Genomic DNA, 27,258 nt, shown 5'->3' on the forward strand with positions numbered 1-27,258 from the left:
CTTGCATACACTATGCGCTTTTGTCTCGTTAAGCAAGTACTAATGTGTAGACCCCAAAGCCCTCCCAACTTGAGAATATCCTTTAGCTGAGTCTAACGAGTTTTAGCCCCGTAAGAAATCCTGTTGTTTGGAAGCAAGGAGAAGAGTGGTGCATGAAAACCCAGGAAAAAAGGATAACCGATCGTATTCAGAGCAAGAAAGGCAACACAGGTACAAGAGCTGGCCCCATTTCCTCCATTTTTTCACGCCCCCCAAAAAAAGGCGAGTTTTCTTTCAGCTCTCTGAAGCCAGCAGCCCTGCGCAGGAGGGCCCGGCCGCCTCGCCGAGCGCAGCGGCAGGCAGAGGGCAGCAAAGGGAGGCTTTTCACTTTTTTTTTCTTTTTTTTTTTTTCTTTTTTTTTCTTTTTTTTTTTTTTGTTCTCAGCCCTTTGCAGTTGGAGCTTTCCAGCCCGATTGTGCTAAATGCTTATGTACCAGTGTTTCCATTTACAAACTCGGGCCTCCCCTCCCCCGCCGGGCGCTCCCATTAACTCCCGGCCCCCGCAGCCCCGCTCCCACCGAGGCCCACGGCGGGGAGCCGGAGCCACCCGGGGCGGGGAAACACGGGGGAACAGGGAACCGATTTGGAGGGTAGCTGCCCCCTATTACCCCCTCAAACCAGGCTGCTTCTCCCCGCGCCCCCTCCCTGCCAAGGCCGGGATGAAGAGCTCTTCGTCCCCCGGCCACTCAAGTCACGTTCTCCCGTTCCCCACCCCTCTCCTTCGGGTTATGAAGGGGGAAAAAAAAGAGGGAAAAAACGGGGGGAAAAACGGGGGGAAAAACGGGGTGCCCACCCCCCACGACGGTTATGAGGGAGTTTATCCTTCACTTCCCCGTCCTCCATGTGCACAGGAAAGGCGGGTGGGGGAGGTCGGTTCGAGGGGTATCAGCGGGCTCAGGGGATGGCCAGGCTGCCCCTGCCGGTCCCCGGTGCGGCGGCGGGGAGGAGGCTGTGCCGTTCCCCCCCCTTCCCGACCTGGGACTCCTTCCCTCCCGCTCGCCCCCCCCCCCTTCGCTCCTAAGCGGGAGTTTCCAGGAAGCGCTGAGGAGAGCCGCAGCACCGCGCAGCCTCTCGCACAGCGAGCTCCTTCCGCCGAGGCCGTGGCAGGAACGCCAAGTAGTCCCAACCGCCTCGCCACTCTCAACCCGGCAAAAGGCTCCGTCCCTCAGCGGGTTACCGTTACAGGAACGGGGAGAGAAGGGTTTCTCACCCCGCGCCCTCACCCCGCGGCCTTGGCCGGAATAAACCAGGAGGAAGCGGTGTGGGGAGGGGGAGGGGAGGTGAAAAAAACCAAGCGCCGGCTCCGGCGGAGGGGTCCGGAGGCGCGGAGGAGTGAGGAGACACGGGGAGCTGTGCGCGAGGGCGGGGGGTGAGCGGGAAAACGCGGCGCGGAGCCGGGAACAGCGCTCCCTCCCCCGGCGGCGGGGGTGGCGCTGAGGGGGCGGCCGGGCCGGCAGACCACCCCCCCCTCCCCGCTACCCTCAGTGGGGCGAGCGGGCAAAGTTCGGGGAAACTTTTCCCCTTCAGGTTTAAAGGCGAGGGTCTGAGGGGCGCGCCTCGGCCTGCCCGCCTCAGGCGACGCGGTTTCCTCCTGGCAGGTGAGCGCCCTCGGAGCAGTTTCCACACGGGCCCCGCGGGGCTGCCCCGTCTCCCCCCCTAACCCGTGGTCGGTGCTTCTTCCCCGCCCCCCCCTCCTTGAGGGCCCATGTTTCTGTCAGCACACCTGGCCCTTACCGTCGGCCCCCGGGGGGGCCGCGCTCCCTGCGCCCCACAGATAAGGAGCTGGGCTCACCCCACCCCGCCGACGGCCACCGGCAACTTAATGGCTCGTTTTTCTGGCCGAGCGGGCCTGCGAGTCGCCGAGAGGCAGTGCTACGTTTAGGGAAGTTTGTCCTTGGTCCCCCCCATGTGTGTCGTTGCACACCCCCTCGGGTGTTTGATTTTACACAGGACCCCACAAACCCTAAAGCCGCCCCTAGACGAGAGTTCGCATCCTCCTGTTAACCCTGCAGGGAGAGCAGGGCAAGAAACGGTGATCTAAGGCCCTAAACCGCCCCCCCCCATCCCCTCCCCCTATCCCAGTTACACAGGCTTCATGTCCTCCCATTAACCCTGTGGAGAGAGGACAAAAGCTAAACTATGATCCTGTTCTGCTTCCCCCATCCCGTTCCCAGCTACATGAGCTTCACATCCTCCTGCTAACGCTGAAAGGAGAGGAGAACAAGAGCTGCTGATGATTGTAAGGCCTTGCTGTGCTTCTCCCCACCCCCTCTGCCAGCCCCATCCCCCACTGCAGCTCCCATAGACTCGTATCCCTCCCATTAACGCTGAAAGGGGAGGACAGGAGCTCTGATGGGTTTTTCTCAGGCTTACTCTGTTTTCTCTCTCCCCCCCACCCCCCCAACCAATACCAGCTCCACAGCCCTGCATAAGTGCAAAGCATGCATCTGGCTCTGCTAGCACATCGACTGAATGCCCCCTTTCCTCTGAGCTCCACAGCCCTGCAAGGGAAAAAAAAAAACCTGATTCCCCTCGTTTTGCTTATTCATTATAAGGGGCTGGTAGTGTGCTTTTTTAAAACGTGTGATCTCTTGTTTTAGAAGCATCTGTGCTTTAAGGTTTTGTCTTCTATCTTGAATGTAGCTCTTGGTAATAATCTCTTGAAGTGCTCCATTTTTGTCCTTAAAGTTCTATTTTATTTCCTCTTCTGGATCAGTGAAGGTCGGTTTAACCCTTTATATGTGAAAATCAGCAGTCACTTTAGAAAAAGGTTGCCTTTTTCTTTATTAATTCATAGTTATAATATTTTATTGAATGAGGTTTTTTTTCCAGATCAGTCCTGATGCATGCTCGAAGAAGTGTGTGCTTCAGCACTGATTAAAGTCATGTATGAGTTAATGAGAAGCTTGCAGAGTATGTGAAGCAAGAGAAAATCTTTAACCAGCTCTGCTGTTCCTTCTACGTACCACAAACTTGTAAGCTGTAACCAGAAGGTGGATTGAATATGTGTGAAATGCTGCAGTAGGAGACTCTTGTAATTGCATCGCAGGTGGATGCTCACTCAATTAATATAATTTTTAAAATACCTTAAAGTTGAGCAGGTTTGGGTTTGGGGTTTTTTTTCAAGTATTTTGAGACTTCATATTTCAAAGTATGTTGAGATCCTGGGATGAAAGATGCTGGAAGCCTGCAAAGTATTATTTTCTGGATTGTTTTTTTATTTTAAACAACCTCTCCTTTTTTTTTTTCCGCTATGCTAACTGCTTCCTGGATTAATAGATTGGTAACGCATAAGAGGCTCTCTGGTGCTGGAGGAACATTCATGGTGGTGCCAACATTCTAGTTGTGGGACTTCTAATTTAAGAAACGTATTGTCATAAGGAATAAGATCAAGGCTGAATCCTGCTTGCATTTAGGTCCAAATATAAAATACACTTTGGAAGGAGTCCCCAGTGAACACTGAGAGTAATTAAGTAAAAATAAAACCTTTCACTTCAGCCCCCCCTTCCCCTTTTAACATAGACAAGTAAGTGCAACACTGTTTTCATTCCACCATTTTCATTGTGTGTCTTGATATTTCTTAATTTTGTATTGCATCTTAAATCCTCAAGTGACATAATTTCTATGATTTGGGGGTATTTCTAGACCATATTTTTAAAGAAGTCATCTCACTGTGTCCCAAAAGGAGCTATTGAGCAGTCATTCTCGTAAAAAGGACTGAACTTCTTACAGCTTTGCCTTTCCAAACGTGTATATTTTTTTCTGTAATTTTCGTACTTAATTGTTGAATTCCTTTTTCCTTACATTAAGTAAATATTTATTAGTACCAGTTGGATTTTTTTCATCTTTTTAAAAGAACAGAGCCTTGTCACTGAGACAATCACTTCATACTGTATTGAGGAGATGACATAAAAAAGGAGTGAAGGAGAGTTGTCTTGTGCCGGGAACGTCAGTGCCATTTTTGGAAAACAATACTATAGGAAATGGAAATGAAAAATACGTTTTATGCTGGTGGGAACTTGTAATGAGGCTAAGAGAGGATTTGATGTCTCAGAAAAGCAATCATTACAAGGGGAAAAGCGGGAGTTTATCATCCATTTGTAAAAGTTCTCTGGCTGAATATCCTTTTGGGGAACTGAAATTTGGCTCAAGTCTGTTTATGAACATCTGTTGAATGGAATTTTAAAAAGGCACAGATTATAACCTTAGTTTTTGTTGACTATTTAAGATGACAAAATAAAACAAAATAAATGGATCTGCAAGTACAGTTTGTTGGGGTTTTTTTAAATAATGAGCTGCATGAACGTTCAGTCATCTATACTACTGATTACCTGGTCCTATATGTGTTTTCCATACATTTTTCTCTTCAGCGTATAAAATATAGCCTCTACCCCTTTCTGTAGCTGTTTAATTCCATTTGAATACTTTACTAGTAAGCTTTCAAGTTTTACTTTTTTTGTAACAGGAGGCTCTTGGATTTTGGTGTCTGACATTTTTTTGCACCAAGAATACAGCGATACGTGAGGGGAAATTTTGAGAACTGTTGGGTATTCCCAGAACTGTGGCCGTTTGCTTAGATTCACATCCTGCCCACCTGTCTTCTGCTAGGTTTCTGTAAATGCAATCACTTTGTGTCCACTCTCTCTGGGTAGTACTACTTCAGCATCTATTTCTGCAGCGTTTGTGACCTCCTGTTATTCAGGGAGGTCTTCACTGTAATTTTCCCTCCTATTATTTTGCCTCTTTTGCAGCCTGATGTTTTTGCGGTTGTTTTATATTCCAAGCAAGGATGCTGTGAATGCTTCAGCTCAAAATTTAGGTCATCTGCGATGGAGGAAGGAAGACTTACAAAGTGAAAATAAGATTTCAATGTGCCTTTAAAAGTGACAACTCTTTTGGAAAAAACTCATCTGTATTTTGTGCCTGTATGGACTGGGGGGAATGGAGGGTACCTTTTTTGATTCCAGAATGAAAGCTAAGTACCTTCATGTGAGTGTGGCTTCTTTCCCCTGTGCTTTCCTGGTCTTTTTCATTTTCACACCTGCTTTGAGCTTTAATCACTCAAATTATTCATAGACTTGCCCTGGAAAAAGGAGAGAGTGACCTCTTCCCATCTGGAGTAGATGGATTTACCATCAATAACTGTAAATGGACTTGGATGACTTAATAATGGGTTTTATGCTTAAAATTTTTAATTCTGTGATTTCATTGCGTCTTAAGAATTCTGCACATGGTCTTTTCCAAACTGATAAGCTGAAGTTATACAGTAGAGATTTATTCCTTGCAAATTATCTCTTAGCATTGGGTTCCCATCTAGAAAGTGCCGATGGTCCCCCGTGTACTGCTGAGTCATCAAAGAGCATGCATCTTTCACAGGTCCAGGCCCGTAAGTTGCAGTCGTCTTTTTTTCTGTAATTCTATACAATGTCTTTCATGACAAAGAACCTCGAGACAATTTATGAAATCAACAGCCACGAAAGTAGTGCAGTGCCTGTTGGGGGGTTATGTAGTCACATTGATTACAATTTAGCAGTCCTTCAGCCTGAGGGTATCTAAGGAGATGTGGAGCCAACTGCTTTTAAATTCGTGTGTGTTGCTATAAGCAGCAAGCTGCAATTGATGGATATCTGTTGCTATTCCCAGCAACTCTTCTTTTTCTGTTACTTTAGTGGCTTAATTTAAATTATTAAGAAACTTGTGAATCAGTTTTGTTTGTTTTCTGCTCTTCCTAGCAGCTATCTGCAGTTTTATATGTATACTAAATGTGCTAAGCATCATCTGGCCTATATGTATAATAAATACCTTTGTAAATGTGGTTAATTCCAGTTTCCTCTATTAACTCAAGAGATTTTTTTCTTATCTGAATCGTTCCTCCATTCAGAAGGAGAGAAGCTTTGCGTAGCCAGAGTTCGCCTCGTAAATCACCTAGACAAATTGAACTTGGGGCAGAAGAAGACAGAAAATGAGAAGAGTTGTGATTCAGACTCAATGAATGAGCTCTGTGGCGTTCTGCTATGAGGATGTGCTTGGCATGAGACAAACAGAAAGAGCCACCTGTCACCAAATGCATCTTCATGATGGAGGGAGCACCATCAGGTGACTTCAGTGGGCTCAGAGTCATGTAGTGTATTTAGATAGTGGTCCCATAGTTCTTTGATGCTGTCGCTTGCATACATTGCTGCCGTTTTCTCTCTGTTTTGCTTTTCTGATGCTCAGAATACAATGATATTTTTCACTAGCTGCAGACAGGTTGTTGGGGAGTTTGGTGTCTTCTTGGCGCTCTCTCTCGCTTCATAGGACAAGGTATGTCACTTCCTGACACCAACGCAGTGTTCTCTGCAGCTGCATGGAAGGGCCGCTTCAGAAATCAGCAGCTCTTCAGCTTCCCAGGTTTTATTAACTGAGTTTAACCTTTGGTGATTAGTAAGCAGAGACGTTAAGAAAATCTGTGGCCCAGCCATTCCTTTTTGCAGTTCCTGAGACTTATCAACCAAACCCTGTACCCTGGCCTGTCTATATTTCGGTATCTCTCTCATCTTAGTGCAGTTTCTGGCTTTTCTGTTGGAGATGGAGACATGTAAAGGCATCTTTAAGATGGCAATATTTTTGGTCCAAAGAAAGAAAGAAAATGCTCTTCAACTTCTGAACATAGGTTCTAGGTGCTTTTGTAACACCGGGTCACTAGTTTCTCCTTCCCCTGCCTCCCATATTTGGTAGAATATTCACTGTGATTAATTCTAACAAATTCATAAATTAGTGATGTATTTCACAGGCCTGTGACTGGCTAGAAAAAGTCCTGTAGCAAAAGAGGAAGCAACTGCTTTTTTTCCCTAGTTTCTAACAACTTTTTGAAATATAAATGTTTAGGATAGTTACCATTTCCCGACTGTTCAACTGAATTACAGTTGTCAACTAAGCCCCATTTCTCAAGCGTGCCTCCCTTCACCCTTAAATATCCTCTACCTTAAAGCAGTATTTAGTAGCTTCCATTTAACAGTATTGGGCTGTTACTGATAACTTTTTTATTCAAAGATTAGAAAGATCTTCCTGATCTTCACCCAGACTCTGCTATGATATGCAGATATGTCATCATCTACTCGCTAATTAGTCAGGCTATATCATAAAAGACAGGGCTACCAGACAGTGGTCTGTAGCCACAATAATTCATGTGGAGTGCAGGTTCTGTACCAAGCGATGCCAATGTGCAGGCTGTCTCTTCCTAACCCCTTAATAACGCTGTGACTGCTCCTGATGATTAGAACTCTTCTGATTAGTTACCAAGCTGCTCTTTGTTTGGTCTTCTGCCTAATTTAAACAATTCGTCTTGTCTTTTTTCAATACAAGGTTATTTTCTACTATTAGCTCTTTCATAATACCTTGGTTACTTATTGATTACAATTCTGGAATAGTTGGGGGCTAAGGAGGTTCTTTTTGATTCAAAGAGCGTTTGATGAATGTATTTGCTGGCACCTGCAAACTCTGTCCTTGTTTCCTCCACTCCTTCCATCTTTACTTTAAGGACCCTTCACGACAATCTCGACTCCCCTAGTTACGATGGGTCTTTCCTTCTGCAAGATTAGAGCTTCCTGTCAGGGAAGTCTGATATCTTTCAGCTCAGTTGTTGCTTCATCTCCTCTGCTCTCCCAGGGGCCTTGCACGCGCTTTCAGTTCTGCCTTACGTTTTTGATTTCGTGAGCTTCCCTACTATTTACATTTCTTCACGTATATCCTCTTCATACCATCTGCTACCTTATGTTTTGCTCATCTCTGAAATTTAGTAACCGTATTTCATGCAACGTTGTTCTACATTATTTTCTTAACATTTAATTAAAAGGTTCTGAAAGAATAAAGCAAATTAGAATTCATCCTTTCTGTGTAGACACCTTAACTGATGAGGGAACAACTCAAAAAAGACCTTCAAACGCCTTGACACAAATGAATTTGTAACCAAAATTTTGTACTTTGTTTATGCAAAAGGTGTATTATCAAATCAAGTGGGAGAGTTTTATTACTTAAAAAAAATAAGGCTATTATTTAAGAATGCCATCTTCTCTATAAACTCTTTTTCTTTGGAATTCAGCAATTCTTCTACGTAGTATTTACTTTTGAGCGAGTGTGTGGCTGTGCCTTGTTAGATAAAAGCTGCAGTAGTGAAACTGTTTTACTGAACTTAGCTCCTGACCTACCTTCGGAGGGCATGTCTACAAAGGGATGATACATCAATCTACTTTGTTTGATCTAATTACAGCTATTTAACTATACTGAGCACAAGTAACACTCACCCCATTTTGTTATGCTGATTTAAGGTATTTTCACTGTTAATGGGGTGCATGGTTCTTTCTTGTATTAATTTACATCTCGAAATATTCTGGGCAGTTATCCCATGGAGTGCTGTTCTGCTACTCAGCTGTATGGTTTTCTTTCACAGCGCACTGACAGGGAATTCTCAGGAATTTGTGAATTCTTTGGGTCAACCTGACAAATTACTCTTCCTTTTCTCTTGGCATGCTTTGATTTTTGCCTATGCCACTTCTTTTTCAAAATGCTGCAAGGTTGCATGAAGAAGAAACTGGTAAATCCATTACAATGTGTATTCCTGTGAGGCTGCACAGGTGGAAGGGTTTAGTTCTTTATAGAGCTTTTGCTACTTTGGTAATGGAAGAAGTGCGCAAAGAGAAGCAGTAAGGTGTAATCAACCTGTTACTTCTGTACAGGATTTATCTGGAGCGGTTTGCTTAATGGTGTGCTGTTTCTGGGTGTAGACAGCTAGCGGTGACTGATAGCACAGGGTACTGGTGCAGAACTGGGGTGGCCAGTAGTGGCAGCCAAACATCAGGATGACAAAATTGCATTCCTAGAAACCTGTGCAGATCGCTGCCGCAGAGGCAGAATACAAAACAAAGACTTTCCATGACATGTAGAAGGCCATTGCCATCTGTGGAAGGGCATAATTTCTGATGACTTCCAACTGAAAACTAACCAGTTTTCCATCAGGAATATTGTCATGGGATTATTATTTATTTTTTAGTGTATATATCTGGAGAAGGTGCTGATCTTCTGTGTCTTCTAATTGAAATATTCCTTTCTCACCAGTATTTTTCTTCCTGTATTTGCTGTAATAATAAATATAGCTATCATAGGGGCATCAGGAGGTCCTTAGGTCCCATCCCGACTCTGAGACGAGAGATGCTTATCTGTATCCCATACAGATGTTGGTGTATCCTGTCCTTAAAAAATGTGAAATGCAGGGCATTCTACAACCTCCCAGACTAGTGTTTTTATTGTTTACACGTCACTTTTGTTACTTTACCAGATAATACTGTGTATTAACTCTATTTCCTATTCTACCTTCAGTGGACATGAACATTTGATTGCTGACCTTTACTGTAACAGGATGGAATATTGGTGTTTTGTGCCCTCTCGGTTCTGACATAAGCGCTCTCCTTTTTCTTTTCTTTTTTTTTTTTTTTTTGATTAAGCAAATAGAGTATTTCAATTTGTTTTCGGGGGTTAGATTTCTTCAGCCTTCCAGCATTCTTGTTGCTCTCTTTATGCTCTTTCCAGTTGGTTTATATCTGGTTTTATTTTTTTTTATGCGGTACCTGAAAATGGATACAATATTCCAGCTGAGATTTCACCAATACTGACTTAAGCAAGATAATTGTCATGGGCGTCCTACATAAAGCAGCCTTATTAAATATTTCTGTGATGTATTATCTTTATTGTGTTGACGCAAATTCGGTTTGTGATCCATTATAACCACTGCCATCGTTAGTGCAGTACTGCTGCCCAGCCAGTTACTCCCCTCCTTGTGCATGCTCATGTCTGGATCCTTGGCTACAAAAGACTCTACTAAAGTGTCATGCCTGAAAATAAGGAGGATAAAAAAATCTGAGGAGGTTTTTCTTATGCACTATTCTTGTGAACTCCAAGAGGGACAGCCTGCCAATGAAAGAGGAATTGTGAGATAATGTTAATTTTCCATATTGGATGGAAATTATAATATGTTTTGTCTTATTATTACTCAGAAAGTGTTAATTTCGTAAAAGCTCTAGTATGAGGTGGAATAGGAATGATTGCTTGCAAATGTCATTTTCTTACTAAGCTTTTTCACTTTCCTGCTTCCTTCACAAGATGAGCAGAATAACTTTGTTAATGTACATCTTAAAAAATCATAGACATAGTTGCTAGAGTTGCAACGAAGCAACACAACTTTAAATCTGAAAGGCATTTGAAAAAAAGAGGAAAACAACAACAGAAAAGTTATGGCATTCTGGTTTTGTCCAAAACATTGATGACATGAAGATACAATTTATGGATGTGAGGTGTCTTCTTGCTCTTTCATGCAGTTATCTGGTCAAAACACTGAAAAAAGAAAAAAAAAAACCAACAAACCCAGAACTGGAGATGCATTTCGGCTCCATGCCCCTGCCTATTCCTGTTTATAGAAACATGAAGAGGTGGCTGATAGAAGGAAGGAGTCTTTGACAGCATGGAACACTGTGCCTTTGAAATTATGGAAAACTTCTCCAGTGGTCAACACAGTTAAGAACAGAAGATCCCAAGAAAGGCAGCCATGGTTTGTTTGCTAAAGAGAAGTATTGCTAAAGCAGATATGTTTTGTCTGGAGAGATTGATAGACCCTAAATGGAAAGAAATAGGTGATACTGGTGGTGTTATTTGTGATGGAAACAAAAAGCCATTAGCAAAAACTAGAAATGCGGCGTGAACCTTTTATAGTCTTCTGGGGAGGTGCAATGCTCTGGCTTTTTGGAAGACTTTGCCCTTAGAAAAGCTCATTCTGCCAACAGTTCTCTGCAGAACTGGAGGACGGTGGCACTGCTGAGGTGACAGCGTGTGTGGAGGCTCCACTACAACAAGGATCACCGCTCGGTTCTCCAAGCACTGTCTGACATGGAGAATTTGCTGAGCTTGTGCGTACTCCAGGGCTGGGTCAGCCTACATATTATTCACTCGCTGTATTTCATGCCTCTTTACGCTCCTGTGACCCGGATGAATTTAACAGGGAACTGAGCAGAGCGTTCAGTTTTCCTGTGTGCGGTTCTTACACTTTTGCCCGTCTTAATCCAGTTCTTTGCTCACTGTGATGCAGTCTCTAATTATAAATCAAATCATACAACCTGCCTCCTCAAACTCCTGTCTCATTCAGTGAATGTTTTTTTCAGATTTTTCTTTTATCCTTGTTATTTGATGTTTGCTTACATATTTTATTTATTGCATATAATTCAAGTGCTGCGGTAAATACAGAATTAATAATTGTAATGGATTTTCGTTATGCTTTTCGCTATAGTATCTGAATACTTTTTAACCACCATAAATATACCTTCATGATATTGCAAAGAGATTTTCCGCTCATTTCACTGATGCAAAGCAGGGAAATTATTGGCAAAGCTAGCAAAGTTCTCCACTGTACGTTCCAGAGTGACAATAAACAAGTTTCCAACTTGCCCCGGTAAACTAATTGTAAGTACCTTCTCCATGAATCACCCACCAGGATGCAGGTGAGCTTTCGAAGGGGGCTGCTGGTACTGGTTAGCCTCTTTGGGGCACTGGGAGCCTCCCTTACCTGCCTTACACTGGGCTTTTGGGGCTATCGTGTCTCATTTTGGCCCTACGAACATCAAGCTCCAGCATAAAAACAGTTAGTCCCTTTGAGTCTGTTAGCCCCACTAGAAGGATGTTTTTAAATCTAATTTTTCTAATAATAAGACATTCTATTCCAGCTATCATCTTGAATGTAATCAGGCCTTTATATATATATTTGGTGCCAACGTGACCTGGTAGTTTATATACCTGTGTTCAAGCCGTAATCTGTGTATATGAACTATCCCTATCCTATCTTATCTCAGCCTTTTTTTTGATGAAGTTAGCTGAAATAAAACTTCAGTCTTTTCTCATGGTAGATTCTTTGCTCTTATAACCACCTTGGGAAGCCTTTTCTATCACTATTGTAGTTTTCACGTATCATTCTTGAATATAAACCATACCCCCAATTCTGCAAGAGAGCTGTTGCCATAACATCTGGATTTGCCTTACTTGATCTTTAGATCACATTTGTCATCTTTGTTTTTGTGATGTTTCATCATTTCTGTGACTAAATAATGCTTCTGAGTCTTTATCCTTCTCTGTTAACTGTGATGAATTCCCAGTTTACAAGAATTTTGGCTGGTAGTCCCTGTGTGAACCGCCTTGTGCTTTGCATTAATCTTATTACAGCATTCCACCAGTCCATTCCTCGGGATTCCTGTGCTGTTCCAGAACCTCATCCAGTTCTTCATTTAGGATATTCCGGTCTACTGTATTGATGCCTTTTAATTTTGTCAGTAACTAGTTATATTAGCACTCTTTCAATTCATTGTGCTAATGTCACTTACAAGCAATAAATAGCACCAGTTCTGAGACAAATGCTGCAGGAGCTTTTGAAGCACTCACTTTCTAGCCTCAAAGTTCCCATTTTAACACAACTCAGCACAGGGTGTTTAGTCATTTTTTACCCACAAAACTTTTCTTGCACTAATCTTCATATTTTCCAGTTGAACTTGTATTTTCATATGTGGCACCAGATCAAATGCTTTACTGAATTTTATGTGGGTGAGATCAACCGTGTTTTCCTTTACCAAGAAAAATCTGCTTTCTTATCAAAGAAAGAGATCAGATCTGTCTGGCATGATTGCCTTTGTTAAACCTATGTTGCATTTTATCTGTTTATTTTCCTCCACATCTTTTCTCTCTCCGAGGGACAAATAACTTAAGTTTTACATCTCACTGAAGTCAGGCTAATTAGCCTCTGGCTGTCTGGACATTACTTGCCAAGCCTTTGGCTTGATTTTGGGGTTTGTTTTGTTTTTTTTTTTTTCTTTCTCCCCATAGTAGGATGTAAATTCTAGATTATTTTGTACCCCTAGAGTTGGTAGAAAAAAAATTCATTCATTTGTATCACCACTCAACTTCAGTGCTTTATTTTTTGTTTGTTGGTGGTTTCTTTTGGTGTTTGGTTGGTTGGTTGGTTTTGGTGGGGTTTTTTTTTTGTATTTTTAAAGTAAGATGCTATGTCATGGCTATTGATACAGGGAAAAGTAATGAATTTTGAAGTATTGCAAAGTCCTTTAAGAAAAATAATAATGAGAAGCTTCTTAACTAATGATGGCTGAATGCAGGACTCCATAATCCTGTTGATAACTACCAGTGGATCATTATAGCCCTTGGCAACTTCTGTCACTGATACCTAAAAGTTCTGTTCCTTGTGCTTTGGCGTTATTTATTGTTATCATTCCTGTGTTTAAACAGAAAGTGAAGTGTGCTGCCTACTCTGCACATATGTATAAGGTGGTCCTTAAGAAAATACAGTCTAAGAATAGACAAAATAAGTAAACCAATACAATAGGAAGGTCGTGCATCTGCATGGGGAAGGCTGCAGTACTCTCTCTCAGCGATTGCGTGAACTTGTGCCACTGGAAAACCTAGGTCATTAACTATGTTTCCCAAAGGTAGGAAAAAATAATGTTTTTAAATACTTTGTTTCATGATGTGTGTAGTTACGCCCTTTACCAATACATACAATGAATATGAATCTTTCTGAGCACATTTCACTCAGGTACCTAATTATAAAGATAGGAATGTAAGCAACAACCATTAAATGTTTGGGAGGAGTGTTTTTTCTTTTTGTTTTGGGGTTCTTTTGTCAGAGATACTCAGTATTTTCATAAATATTTGAAAACTATGTCTTTTTGTGATTCTTCAGTATGTCTGGAGCTCAGGATTCGGTTTTACAGAGAAAGTGAACAATTCTGACCAATGCCTTTGTTTTACTGAAAGTGCGTGTGATAGTATCGGTCTTTATACACAAGTAATATTGCTGAGGTGTGACTGTGGGCCTCTTTAAGGCCAGAGATAACTGTTAGATAAAAATGACCTTGTTTCACAGTTCCAGTACTGAATTCTAAAAGTTCCAGCGAAGCTGGTCTGAATGCGCTTATATTTTTTGTTTCTAATGCAAGTAAATGTCACTGAGGCACATACTTGTTAAGAATCTTACTTTTAGGCCATGGACATTTGAGCAAGATTACAGGATGGAGGCCTTAAATGCAGAAAATCGGTCACATCCCCGCACGCAGACTTCTGTGCGCATGTAAAGTCCTAAAGCTCCCCATGTGGGTTAGATTACAGAATTAAGATTTTGAAATACACATTTATGGGTGACTGTTGAAAGGTGAATACTCAGAATTTCTGTCCAACCCTTTCATGGTCAAATGTTTCAAAGCTGGTCAACACCTTGTTTATGGTTTATGTGGAATATTGCAATTGTTTTCTTTTGTTACATTTTCTAGCAGTTATTTGTGCCTGCCTTTGTACATCTGAAATGAAGGGACATTACTAAGTGTTCTCCCCATAGCATGAATATTTAATAGTTTGTGTGTTCTTTCTCTGTATTGTGTGTGTGCCTATATAATATCAACAGAATCCCTTAAAATCAATTTTTGCAAGAGATTTTCAAAGCGTATCGTATGATTGAGTCACAGTGCTGAGTAAACTGAGCTATTGTAGAATTTCACCTAAAATACTAGAATGAATTTGCCAAATGGTGGTGGTATTTTAGAAATAAGCATGGAGTCAGCTAACTTCCCCTAGAGATTTTATTTCAGTGCGGTCTGAGTTCCCAGTCCTGATGAACCGGTGTCTTTTAAAAATCAAAAAATCCTTTGGCCCTTTCCAAAAGAAGATTTTCTTTGTTTTATCAGAGGTACAGATACTTTTTTTTTTTTTTTTTTTTTTTGAGCTAGGAGCCGTATGAGTATTCTGGGTGGACCCTGCAAAGTGCTGAGTACGTGGTTAACTTTAAGGGAGTATATGCTTAAAATCACCGGGACTGCTGATGTTTAAAATTACGCATATACTTAAGTACTCTGATGGCCTGAGGCCAGTGGCTTTTGCATCTTCTAGGTCTGAGCCCTAAGGAGACTACAGTGAATGGCTGCAGCTGAATTTTTGTTTCCCATTTTAAATATGAGGTTTAAAGCACGACTCCTGACAGCTGTTTAAGTAAAAATACTTAATTTAGATGTGAGGAATGCGATACGCAGAGTCGATACGCCTGGTTTCTCTCTGTCTCTGCTGGCATCCGAGCTCGCTCCTCTCCAGCCTTAGTGCAGGGCTTGCAGTTTTCCGCGGTGCTCCGTTCCTGCCGTGTCCTCTTCCAGCTTTTCCATCTGCTTCTTTCTGTTTGGAAAATGGCAATGTAGAATGTGTTTGGTGTAACCTTAATCCTGAGCAGCATCTGGGCTCCGTTTAAAAAAAAAAAAAAAAAAAAAAAAGCATCTACTGCAGGCAAGGTTTCTGTATATGTTTCCCTGCTTTAGTAAAACAAAGTTGGGGGGGGGGAGGATAGAACAACCAAAAATAACCACAGCAAAATCATATTTATTTTTATTTATTTTAATGGCCATGTTCATTAATATGTAGGTTTTAATGTGTTTTCCTGCATACATGGGCACACCATGGTGTTTGTACTTTTTGCCTCACCTCTGTACTGGTGGGTGTCGTGTCAGGGGTAAACCGGATTTGCACCATTTTAGAAAAGGAGAGAAAGGAGGGAGAGGGGATTGTCTTTAAATCTTATTTTTAACAGCCACGCTATTAATTACTCACAAATATGTAAAAGTTAATGCCACCATAAAAAAAATGTGATGAACCGAAAGTCCTGTGCCGTGCCTTATGCCATTTCCCTATTAAACTTTTACAGGCCTTTTAGAGCTCCCCGATGGTGAGGCGATTTTATTAAATACTCCAGCAGAAAGTCATGAAGGTGCAATTGTGGCGACCCAGCCGTTGACTACTGATGCTCCCTCCTCGCCAGCCATCCCGCCCCGATGCCACCAGCCCGAAGCCGCTGGTCAGGTCGGTGAAGCCCGGTGGCGGGGGAGGATCCTCCTGCCAACCCCCGCCGGTCCTGGGATATTTTCAGAGCTTTTGGGCACCCGGGAGCCTTTGAAAATCTGGCGCTAGATGTCCCCAGCACCTGGGGACCGCGCAGATGACTCTCTAATTGCGTACCCCGCCGAGGATCATTGTGTTTGGCCACACGTTAAAACAGACGCTTCAGAGCCAGTTCCGATCGCTGGGGTGTGACTCTTCATTACAAAGCCCAGAATAACGCTTTTCAGCCAATTGCGCTTCCCTGAGGGGTGTCCCGTCCCCCCCCCTCTTTTCCCTTCCCATCTATTATTTTTCTTGATGTTTGATTTTCCCGGAGCCGGCGGGACCCCGCCGCGTCTCCCTGCTCGGGGCTGCTGAACTCCACTCCCCGAGCAGCCACAGAGGTCGCTTCTGAGCAGCACGAAAAAGGTTTTATTTATTTATTTTATTATTTCCCCCCCCACACACTCTCAGTCCCTCATGGCCGGAGTGGAAAAAGCACGTTTAAATCCTGCACTGGGATTTCCCACGTGGTGTCCCGTTGAGCTGCTGTCACAGCCACACCGCGCACTGCCTTGGCAGAGGGCGAAGGCGCTTCCCTCCTGCCTCTCCTCAGCACCCAGAAAGTGATTAGCATTTTTTTTTTTAATCAAGCGGTATTTTCAGGACACAGAACTAAACGCCAAACTTGTGCGAAAAAGCTTGCTCTCATCACCAGCAAGCTCTTGCTTTTGGAATCCACCCCCAAGTGTACAATTAAAGAGAGGATTAAAGTTCTACTCCACCTTCCGTGAATGACTGTTTTTAAGTGATTTTTGACAGCGATTTGAGGGTTAATTCAACCAAGTTTATAGCGTTTGGTGTTCTGGGTCTGTATACAGGCAAAGAGCACGTGTGGTTTTGGTGTGAAGAATCAGCAGTGTGTACCAGGAGGCAAAACCAGTTGTTTATGTGAATATAGAATATATTGGATATGGGTATAAGCATTAAATCTGGGGGATGGGGGCCTTCTTTTTAGTTGTCTTCACCTGAATCAGAGATCATGGTCATAATGCGCAGTGTTTCGGCACGTTTTTGGAGAGAAAGGAAAACAGAGGGGAGTACACAAAGTTGCACCTGGTCTTCAGACCTTGCTGTAATTTTGAAGGGAATCTGTCCCCTACCTTTAATTATTTAGTTTAAACAGCGCTAGAGCATGCCTTGTCTTTAAGGCCTTTTTCCCGATGTCTCTAGGAGGCACCCTTCATCGAGCAGGGAGATAAAAATCTTGGCAAAAAGAGCACCGAAGGATGTGAACCCCTCGGAAAATTCCACTTCCTGCCCAGCAATGCCTGTCCTCGGGTCTCTCCCTCATTCCCATGCCCTTAACGAGGGAATTTCTGCTTGCGGCTCCCACACCAACTTCCTAAATAAATGAAATAAAGTCCGTGCTGCGGAGAACACCCGAGCTCGCCGCTTCGGCGATTAATCTCAGCTCAGCACGCTCTCTCTCTCTCTCCCTCCTCTCTTCCTACTTCCCTCCATTTTATTCCTCCGCTGTTTGGGTTTTTCCCCCCCTCTCTTCGGCAGATTCCAACTCTCCCTCCTCTCCCCCTGAACTTGTCGGGAACAAAAGGCTCCGTTCCCGATCCAGACCGCAGTTGCCGTGAGAAACTTCCTTGCGAGCGCTGCCCGTCGCTCCGCTCTCCTCCCTCCCTCCCTGCCTGGGGAAAATGGCAGTGCTGGATGAAAAAAAAAGGGGGAAAAAAACCTCCTTTTTCGACTCCTGCCTCTCCCGCAGCAACCCCCTCCCCGCTCCAGTCGTGACGCTTGAACTCAAACTTCTCTAAAAATACACTTTAGGAGGGCAGAATTTCACGGGAGGGCATGTTTTGGGTGGTTTCTTTTTTTTTTTTTTTATACTCCACTGAAAAGAGCAGCCGAGGGTGGGAGAAAGGCAGGGACAGCTCGCTGGGAGCTGCTGGTTCCAGCTCCCCACATTGCCGCTTCCCAAGTACTTGAAACACAAGAATAGTTTTGTGGGAAAATCTTCAGTGGGAAAATCCAGGCCCAGAGTTGAGGTCTTTCTTTTTTTGCAGCTTTAAAAGCCTTTTTTTTTTTTTCCCCTATTTTTTTTTTATTTCTTAACTCTTGCGAGTGGGGTTCGCAGTGCAACACGGTTACTCTTTGAGCCCACCCGACGGGTCCCAAATCTGGTGGGATTCAGTAGGAAATTAGACGGTTGGCTCCCGATCCAGTGCAGGGGTTTTTAGAAACTCCGGTCCGCGTTTTGTTTGATTTTTTTTCTTTTTTTTTTTTTTTTTTAAGTAGATTTACTCTTCCTCCTCCGAGTGCTCAGCACCCAGAGCTGGTGTTTGAGGGCGGCCGGGAGCCCGGCGTGCACACCCGCCTGTAGAAAATAAATGCGGTTTGCTCTTTCCCTGCACTTTATTCTTATTTTCCCCCCCGAGCCGCCCCCTTTTCCCAACATCTCCCGGTTTTCTCTGGAATTATTAAATTCCAGCTCCAGCATTTTTTTTTTTTCCCTCGATGGGTGAGAGTCGCTCTCCTCGCTTAGCCCCGAATCCGCGCACGCGTGCCCCAAAACTCCCTCCTTGTCCCACTCTGACCGCGCCGGAGGTGGCAGCGGCCCCGAACCCCGCGGGGGGAGGGGGGACGCTTCCCATCCCTTCCCAACTCCGCTTCGCCTTTTACTCCTCCTAGCGAGGACTGCTAAAATCATGCATTTCCTTGAGTCCCACTCTCCTCCCTGAATATGCATCCAAAGTTTTGCAGCTCAGATGCGACCGGCAGCCTGGAGCAGGGGTTCCCTCCCTTCCCGGGGTGGGTGACCTTTGGTGGGAAGCAGGAAAATCCCCTACACAACCCGCTCTTGCCTTGGAGCTGTGCTGCTGCCGCTGCCTTCAGCCAAGGGACAGAGTTCCCTCCTGCTCAAACTCCAGCCCCTCTGCCATTGTGCCAGCGCTGGAGAGGCAGATTATACAATATCTTGACATTATTAATTTTTTTTTCTTTTAAGAGGATAAATAAGCATTGTCTCGCACAATGCCCAGCACATTAGCCTCTCACAGCAAACAAATAATTCAAATAATACTAATCTTAGTGGTGATGAAGCTGCAATGAGAGCGCTTAACCTAGATATGACAGTGGCTAAAACGGGGCTGGGCAAATATAAACCTTTTTACAGGAAATGTAATTTTCTTTAGCAAAACTACTCTCAGATAAGCGGAGGTACAGGAGATAACCTTTCCTTACTCCATACCGTATTTTGCAGCATACTCCGTGAATTATAATAGATGGGTCTCTTGTTCTTGGGTCCAGTCTGCATATCTCAGCATACCCTGCCTCTCAGTAAAATGGAATAGCATCCTTCTTCACCCAACTATACTAATCGCTTCTCAGCTCGTTTCATTCCAGCTTAGTTGCGCTAGTTAATACTTTATTGTAGAAACTCTACCCAATTCCCGCAGCAATAATCCAGTCCATGTTTGTAGCAAGTTGAAAGGCTGGGGATAATGATAACTTGTGTGTGTGCGAGCGTGCGGGAGCGCGGCTGACTTTAGTCCGGTTTCCATGTCAACGATTCAGTCCATATTTGCCATCACACAGTTGGCAGAGCCTTTTTTTTTTTTTTTTTAATTTTCAGGGAGGGGGGGGACACACACGCTACTCCTGTTTCTAGTACTCTAATCTAGACCAGGTTTCCTAAACTGCCTGAGCGCTGGGTTAAATGGCATGGCCACCTTCATGAAGGAGACTTCCACTCAGGAGGAGCCAGCCTAGTGGTGGTGGCCTGCAGTGCCATGTGAGAGCTGGTCCCCCAGCCTATCTGAGCAGGCAGGGGCTGAGCCTGTGGTGGAGGAAAGCGTGCTCAGCACTTAGGGAGATGGTGGGGGGGAAGAGAGGACGGCCGCATGCGACTTATCGGGGATGGCTCGGGCTGAGAAACGTTGATGCGCTGCAACAAAAAGTCTCCTCCGGTTCCACGGAGCTGGAAAGATGGTCGTTATCACACGGGATGAGGTGACTGGTGGGAAGATTTTCAGCTATTAGGTGGAAATGTTGTTAAGAACTGTACCGTCATCTGCTTCCCAAACCCCATCGCTGGAATTTCATCGGATGCCTTAATTATTTAGTAAAGTGCCAGGCCTTCATTGATGAGGCATATTCCAAAATCTGCTTCAGCTTTCACAAACATTTGGTAAAGTGAGTGTCTCCTTATTGCGTGGGTGGCTGGGGAATCCAGTCTGCTTTTCACATTACAGTCAACACCAGGTTTCATAGTCTGCCATAGCACTCTTTGAAGAAGATTCCAAAAGACTGACACATGTAGAGATGTTGGGAGTGTGGAGTCTTTATCTGGATGCACCTGAGCATCGGAAACTGTAGTCGTTAAACTTTTGGTAGTGCTCAGTTGGATGGCGGGGCTTTGCTTCCTCAAGTAGACCTTAGCTTTGGAGTTGGGGAGATGGTTGCTCGAGACGGTTCTGGGATTAAATGGCAGAATTCTCTCCAGTTTGTTATTGTTTTTTTTCTAAGTTTAGTGTAAATGAAACAGATGAAGAAGAGTATTTTGTTTTTGTGGCGCAGTATAGCCCACCACAGACATCAGTAAAGCCCCAGGGCCTCACTTGTGAGCCTCTAGCCTCACGTCTTGAAGGAGTTTCTCCCTCTGCTGCTTTGTCTTTCTAGAACCTGGGGTTTGATCAAATAACAGAGGCTCCTCTGAAGAGAGCATGTAGAACAACTTTTTGTTCTAGCATGTTCCACAGTTTCCAGACTCTTCTGAAGAAGAATATCTTGCCAGTTTTGCTGCTCTGTGGCCCACACAGATATCAGTAAAGCTACAGAACCTCCGGCATGAGAGTCTAGCACCGTACCGGGGCTCCAACCTTCACGAAGGCCTTTGAGTACTATCACAATATCGATGTCATCATTTATTACCCTTTTCTTTCTAGTAGTTTATTTACAGCTGTGCAGGAAGACCGACTGACCAATTTGCTGAGATGGAATCTGCTCCGCGTTGCACAGTTAACTGTAAAGACTGTAAAATGGCAAAGCTGTCTTTGTTCGGGAGCCTGCAGGGCAGTTTATCGCTCTAGAATACATTTAAGATTTTTCTATTTATTGCCCTGTCCCGCCTCCCCTCCCACTTTCCAGCTTTGGAATAAACCCCTTTGTTCCGCCACCTGCATTCTAGATGATAAATATTTTATATTATAAGTTTTATAATGAGTGTGAGGGTTGAGTTGACAGCAGTAGACACCAAAATCCTCAATTCATCCATAACAGGCATGCAGCGCTGGCAGTGATTCAGGCCTTCTGCGCGTTGCCTTGCCTCTCGCGCTGGACTGAAGTTTCCCCACTGTCTTCAGTGTTGTTAAAATGTGATTTCTTGCGGTATGTCCCACTGATCGCCAGGCTCGGGACGAGCCCTGGGCTTTGTTCACTGTACAGCTGGTAATTGGGGTTCCTTCTGCCCCATTCTAAAATGGCAACCTCAGACCTCAGAAACATCTTTTGAGCTGAAAACCCATTGTTTTCGGATGTTTTCTCTCTCCTTAAAGTTGCATTTACTTAAACTTCACTTTTCCAAATATTCCAGGGGAGGTCCCAGTACGGGGGACCCAGATCTAAACCACACCGTGGTTGCCATTTTAATAGGCAACTGTGTCCTAATTTCTGAGAGCTTGGGTTTTATAATCCGAATAACTCTTCTTTTTGTATCTTCCACTGTCTGCTGCAGACCTGTACCATATGAAGTGACATCCGCAGCTACAGAACTTGCCGGCACAGGACGGGCCGTGTCCGGGACGGAGTTCCAGGTACGTTTCTCTCCTCCCTTTTCCTGCTCTGGGAAAGGCCGTGGGGATGGAGGAGGTGAGAATGTCTGAACTGGTTGTGGAAGAGCATGGCCTAATTCCCCGTTCACCTCTCGACAGTCTGGGCAGCTTCAGCACTGCGTTACCCTTTTGCGATTGCCGGAGCATCCCGTCCCGTTGCTCAACGTGTTGTGTCTAGACACGTCCAGGTGGTTTTGGTTCTCCCCATCCAGTCGCCCCGAGGGAGCTCCTGGTCTCGTGCCCGCTGCCCTCGCCTTGGCAGGAGCAGGAGCCGGACTTTCTTGGATGTCCCTGCGTGCGGCGATGGTCCTGGCGATCCGCCAAGGCCTTTTCCAGAGGGACACCACCGGCGGAGAGGAAATGACAACCGCTAAGAGTTTTTGCACGGGCTAATTCTAAATGGAATTTCTAGGGACAAAGAAGAGGCGCTTCCTTAACCCACAAGCCGAAACCCCGCGGCCGGCGAGGCGGCCCGGCGCCCTGCCCGCTCTCCCGGAGGACTCCGGCTGCAGGACGTCGCCTGGGAAGTGCCCCGGCACGGTAAGGGTGGCCGCCGTCCCCTCGCCCCGCCAGCTCCCCCCTCCCGCCCCCCCCCAACCCCGCCACTCTCTCGGCTTCCCAGCCCCGCGCCCCGCCGATCCGCTGCGGGTTTTGCGTGCGGCAGCCTCCGCCGCGCCGAGCCGCCAGCGGCCGGGGCCGGCCCCGCTCCTCCTTTGTGACGGGGGGGAAGGCTCCCGTCCGGGCCGCCCTCCGCTCCGCTCCGGGTTTGGCAGGCGGCCGCGGCGCTGGGTAAAATGGCAGTGCTGAGCCTCGTGTCGGAGTGAGCCCCACTCGGCGGACCAGAGTCGGGAGCTGCCGCTCGGCTCAGCCCAGCCCGGCCCGGCTCCGGGGGACGGCGCCCGCCCGCCCGCCGTGTCCCCCCCCCCCTCCCTCCCTCCCACCTCTCCCGCACCGGGAGCCCCGTCCCGGGTCCCCCCCCCCCCCCCCCCCCCCCGCCCCCCTCCTCCTCCTTCCCCCCACTCCCTCCTCCTCCCCCTTTCTCCGCCGGCTGCAACCGAGGAGGTACAGCGGGGCCAGGCCCCGGGAAGCCCAGCCCAGCGGAGCCCTCCCCGCCTCGCCAAACCAGGCCGGGGGGGAATGAGCCCCCGCTGCCCTGAAGAGCCCGCCGCCGCCTGAGCGGGGAGCAGCAGAGCAGCGAGGCCTCACGCCGGCCGGCCAGGCAGGGAGCAGCTCGGGGGGGGGGGGGGGGGGACCGGTCCGGGGGGGGTGGCTGGGTGGGGAGGGGGGGGGGGATCATGGCTGCTCAGGTCGCCCCCGCCGCCGCCAGCAGCCTGGGCGCCCCGGCTCCATCCGAGCTGAAGAAAGCGGAGGCGCAGCAGCGGGATTGTCCCCCGGAGGAGGCGGGGGGTGAGGCGGCGGCAGCGGAGCGCGGCGGTGAGAAGCAGGCGGAGAGCGAGGGCCCCACGGGGAAGGAGCTGCAGGACGGGGCCGACAGCAACGGAGGGGGCGCAGGGGCCGAGTCCGACCTGAAGAGCTCGAACGGGAACCCGGGCCCCAGGCCCGCCGCTGCCGCCGCCACCCTGAACAATAACCTCCCGGAGCCGCCCGGTGGCGGCGGCGGCAGCAGCGACGGGGTGGGGGCGCCGCAGCAGCAGCAGCCGCCGCAGCAGCCTCCCCCTTCCCACCCGGCCGCCTTGCCCCCGCCAGCCTACGGCTTCGGGCAGCCCTACGGCCGGGGAGCCCAGGCCGCTGCCGCCGCCGCCGCTGCGGCCGCCGCCGCCGCTGCCTTCCACCAACATGGCGGACAACAAAGCCCTGGCATGGCAGCGCTGCAGAGCGGAGGCCTGGAGCAGTCCTACCCGGGGCCGGCGGGAGCCCCCGCGGGGCCGCCCCCTCCCCAGAACTCGCACGGCGGCGCCGAGCACGGCTTCCCCAACCACCAGTACAACTCCTACTACGCGGCCGGCGCCGGCCGCAGCGCCGGTTCCTACCCGCCTCCCCCCCAGGCCTACGCCCTGAGCTCCCCCCGGGGCAGCGGGCAGAGCTCCGCTCCGCCGGCCGCCGGCGCCAAGTCCCCCGCCGCCGCCGCCTTCCAGCAGCAGCGCTTCGGGGTCATGGGGCCCTCGGCCGCCGGCGGCGCAGGAGGAGGGGGCGCCACCCCGCAGCCCACCGCCACCCCCACCCTCAACCAGCTCCTCACCTCCCCCAGCTCCGCCCGCGGCTACCAAGGGTACCCCGGGGGCGACTATAGCGGCGGGCCGCAGGACGGGGGAGCCGCCGCCAAGGGGCCGGCCGCAGCGGAGATGGTCTCGCAGTACGGCGGGGGCAACAGCCAGGGCTGGGCCGCGGCGGCCGGCGGGGCCCCGCCGAGGAGCCACCATGCGCCCATGAGCCCCGGGAGCAGCGGCGGCGGAGGACAGTCCCTCGGCAGGAGCCAGCAGGTAACGCCGGGGCGGCGGCGGGGTGGGGAGCGGGGGGGGAACGGGACCGGGACCGGGGTGGGGGGGCACGGTGAGGGGCGCGGGGTGGGGGGGGGCTGGCGCTTCTCCCGCGGGTTCCCCCCGCCGGGCCGGCGCTGCCGGGGAGCTGCCATTGTCTGTGCCTGCTCGCTCGCTCTAAAATGGCTGCCTCGCTGCCTTCCCTTCCTCCCTCCCCAGGCCTTTGTGCGAGGCTCCCGGTGAACGGTCGCCGCCGTCCCGGCCCGTTCCGGGGTTGGGGGGTGTGTGTGTGGGCTCCGGCGGGGGAAGCGGGTCGGTCGCCCCCGGCGGAGGGCGGCGAGGGGAGGCTGGGCCTGGGGGCTGCGGGCGGGCCCGCCTGGGCCAACGCGTGGCCCGGCCGCCATCCGCCGCCCCGGCCCCCGCCGCCCGGCTTCTTCCTCTCCCCTCCGCCTCCCCGGTGTGTGCGGGGGTCCGCACCCCTCGTCGGGGCCCGTCGGGGTCCGCCCGGGGCGGCGGCGGGGTCGGCCGGGGCGGGCGGGTGGGGGCCATCTTCCCCGCGGGGCCGGTGGGCCGGGGCCTGCGGCGGGGAGCGGCGGCGAGGAGCCGGGCGATGGGAGCAGCGAGTGCGGATCGCTTTGGTTTGGGATTTGAATTATGGAGGTAAAATCCTTCTGTCAAAGCCAGGAGACAGTTGGTCTTAGGTTGACATCCTATCTGTGATCTGATTGGCTCCCCATCTCCTGCTCTTGGCCATTTATAATTGCCTCTGATGTAATGGTACAACAATCCTGATGAGCTCATAAACTTTTACACTCGGTTTTCTTCTTTTTTTTTTTGTTTTTTTTCTTTTCTTTTTTTGTTTTTTTTTTATTTTAAATCCTCCCAGCCCCCGGGACCCCACTGCCCTGGTGTGTGTGTGTCCCCTCATCGGAACCGGCCGTGACCTTGGGGTGGTTTTGGTGGCAGCTGCCCCCCCCCCGTCTCCCGAGGTTGGGGGGGGGGAACGACACCGAGCCCCCAGACAGCCTGCCCTGCTCGCATTGTGCCTGGAACAAAAGGGGAGGCGATGGCATTTTGTTTGTACCTTGGGTTTATTTTGCTTAGTGATGTTTTATGCAGGCTGGAAATAAGAGTCTGTGTTGTCGGAACAGTGGCCGGGCCACTCCGCACAATGGGCTTGCTGTTTATTTTGGTTATGTGACTTTCCCTTTGGTATAAATGATTTCTTTGATGGATCTGAGGATGCGTTTGTTCCTGGCTAATTTTGGCCCTTTTCAAAACTGGGGCTGTTTGGATTCTTTATTAGATGGAGAATGTGGGGGTTTCTGGGGTGTGTTACCATCTGAAAAAGGAAAAAAAACAACCCAAACAACAAAACAATCAATCCCAAACTTGTGGCTGAAGCACCGAAAATGGTGAATTATCAATTTACGTCAAATAAAGCTTTAATATAGGACAGGCCTGAGCCTCTGGGTCTATGTCTTGGGACACGTTTTGACTTACTTTGAGTAAGTGCTGATGTGTCTCCTTCCCCCCATCAATAAAGGGACTCACTACAGACAGTCGGATGCTGCTGGTGGTCAGGCTCAGCAGTGTCACAACTCTTTGCTTCCCGGAGGAATGCAAATAGCAAAAACGAGCCTGAGAATTATGTTTATCGTTGTATGTGTAGAATTACCTGTTTGCTGGAAATAGGGATGGCCAGAAAATGTGCGGAGAGCAGTACAGGGTATGCATCAGACATTTTAGGTACAGGGAAAGGAGGTGCAGGTGTCTAATATTTGGAAACCTTGATTAAAACCAGCTTACTTTCTGTTTTTAGACATGCATTTCCGAGGCCTGGCTTCCCTTTTCCTTCTCTGTACTTTGCTCTAACTTCGGGCCGTGGGCATTTGATACAGCATAGTGTGACATGCAGCCTCCAGAGTTTCCCTTCTCGCTCAGTACTCCTCTTGTGTTGATCTGAAAACTGCTTAATTTTTGTTCCTTGATTACCGAAGGCGATGTCCCTTTCGGCGTCTCGAATTACTTAATTGTCTTTTCTGTCAGATTGAAGTAGCGCTCTCTAAGAGAGCCGATCTTATCTCCGCTGTGGGCATCAAACTGTCCAGCGGTAACTGGTAGCGAGTATTCGATTATCCTCAGTGAAGATTTCAGCTCCTCAGGAATAGGATTATGTATACTTGCAAGACATTCGGACAGATGTCACGAACGCGAGGGTGTTTACTTGAAGGTACTTTTTGTATCCTGGAAAATTTCAGCTTAGATAAAAAGTGTGCTAAAATACGGTGTCAGATAGACCTTTTCAAGCAGGTGTTTTACTGCTGTCCAGCAAAAGTGTACTTCTGTCAGTATTCTGTTAGGAATTTGTAAAAGAAGCTTATTTTGTCTTGGAAAATGAATTTAACTTGATTTCATGAGGTGCTGTATCAATAATATCTGAGTAACTAGTCCCATCAACCGGGATTATTAATGAATAGTTATTCTGAGAATTAGTTGAACCTTAGGTAGTACAAATAGCGCATATAAAAAGTAAAACAACAACTCCCCCATCCCAAAAACCAGTCAACTCCCCCAAAATCCTTTTTGTGCCAAGGATATTGGACTCAAACTGACAATTCCTTTTTTTTATTTTTTTTCCCTACTGGAAAAAGAAAAGAACAGACTTATCTAGCATGATGAAAAAAGCTTCCACACGTCATCTGTGCTGCCCACAAGAAATAGTTGATTAATAATAATGCACCAGTCCTAGATTACAGCCTCCTTTTGCTGTGTACTCTGTTGAATTCCCTAGATTGGAAGAATTTAAAGCTTTGTGTTTCTTCTTTGTTTTGTGCAGTGATGAGCAGAGTGGGTACTTACCACCTAACTTCTGAGAAACTCTGGGAGAGCGAGAGGAGAATGTAATTCATCTGACCAAAGGCTAGCAAGAGAAGCAGCTCGGGAATCCTTGGGATAGCAAACCTGAGGTTCTGGGGACAGGAAGCAGGATGACGCAGAAAAGA

General features: G+C 47.5%; 1 protein-coding gene and 2 long non-coding RNA genes across 4 annotated transcripts in view; all 3 read left to right on the plus strand.

Annotated features, from left to right (window-relative positions):
- Nucleotides 1-1,404: 1,404 nt before the first annotated feature.
- On the plus strand, nt 1,405-4,304 carry LOC128918845 (uncharacterized). Of its 2 annotated transcripts, XR_008469730.1 has the most exons (3): nt 1,405-1,637; nt 2,214-2,278; nt 2,872-4,304. It is a non-coding gene; the product is annotated as an uncharacterized LOC128918845 (long non-coding RNA). The 2 variants fall into 2 exon arrangements; XR_008469729.1 differs by lacking the exon at nt 1,405-1,637 and having other exon boundaries at nt 1,655-2,278.
- Nucleotides 4,305-5,344: 1,040 nt separating this feature from the next.
- LOC128918847 (uncharacterized) lies at nt 5,345-21,784 on the plus strand. The gene is made up of 4 exons (XR_008469733.1): nt 5,345-5,425; nt 5,921-6,135; nt 15,800-15,954; nt 21,719-21,784. It is a non-coding gene; the product is annotated as an uncharacterized LOC128918847 (long non-coding RNA).
- A 1,300-nt stretch (nt 21,785-23,084) lies between these two features.
- ARID1A (AT-rich interaction domain 1A) overlaps nt 23,085-27,258 on the plus strand; it is a 60,597-nt gene continuing 56,423 nt past the window's right edge. The window contains exon 1 of the mRNA XM_054223523.1: nt 23,085-24,256. Within this exon, the coding sequence (XP_054079498.1) occupies nt 23,111-24,256 (1,146 nt within the window). The 5' untranslated portion in view covers nt 23,085-23,110. The remainder of the gene's footprint in view (nt 24,257-27,258) is intronic.

The sequence above is a fragment of the Rissa tridactyla genome, chromosome 18, assembly GCF_028500815.1.
Source record: "Rissa tridactyla isolate bRisTri1 chromosome 18, bRisTri1.patW.cur.20221130, whole genome shotgun sequence".
Classification (NCBI taxonomy): domain Eukaryota; kingdom Metazoa; phylum Chordata; class Aves; order Charadriiformes; family Laridae; genus Rissa; species Rissa tridactyla.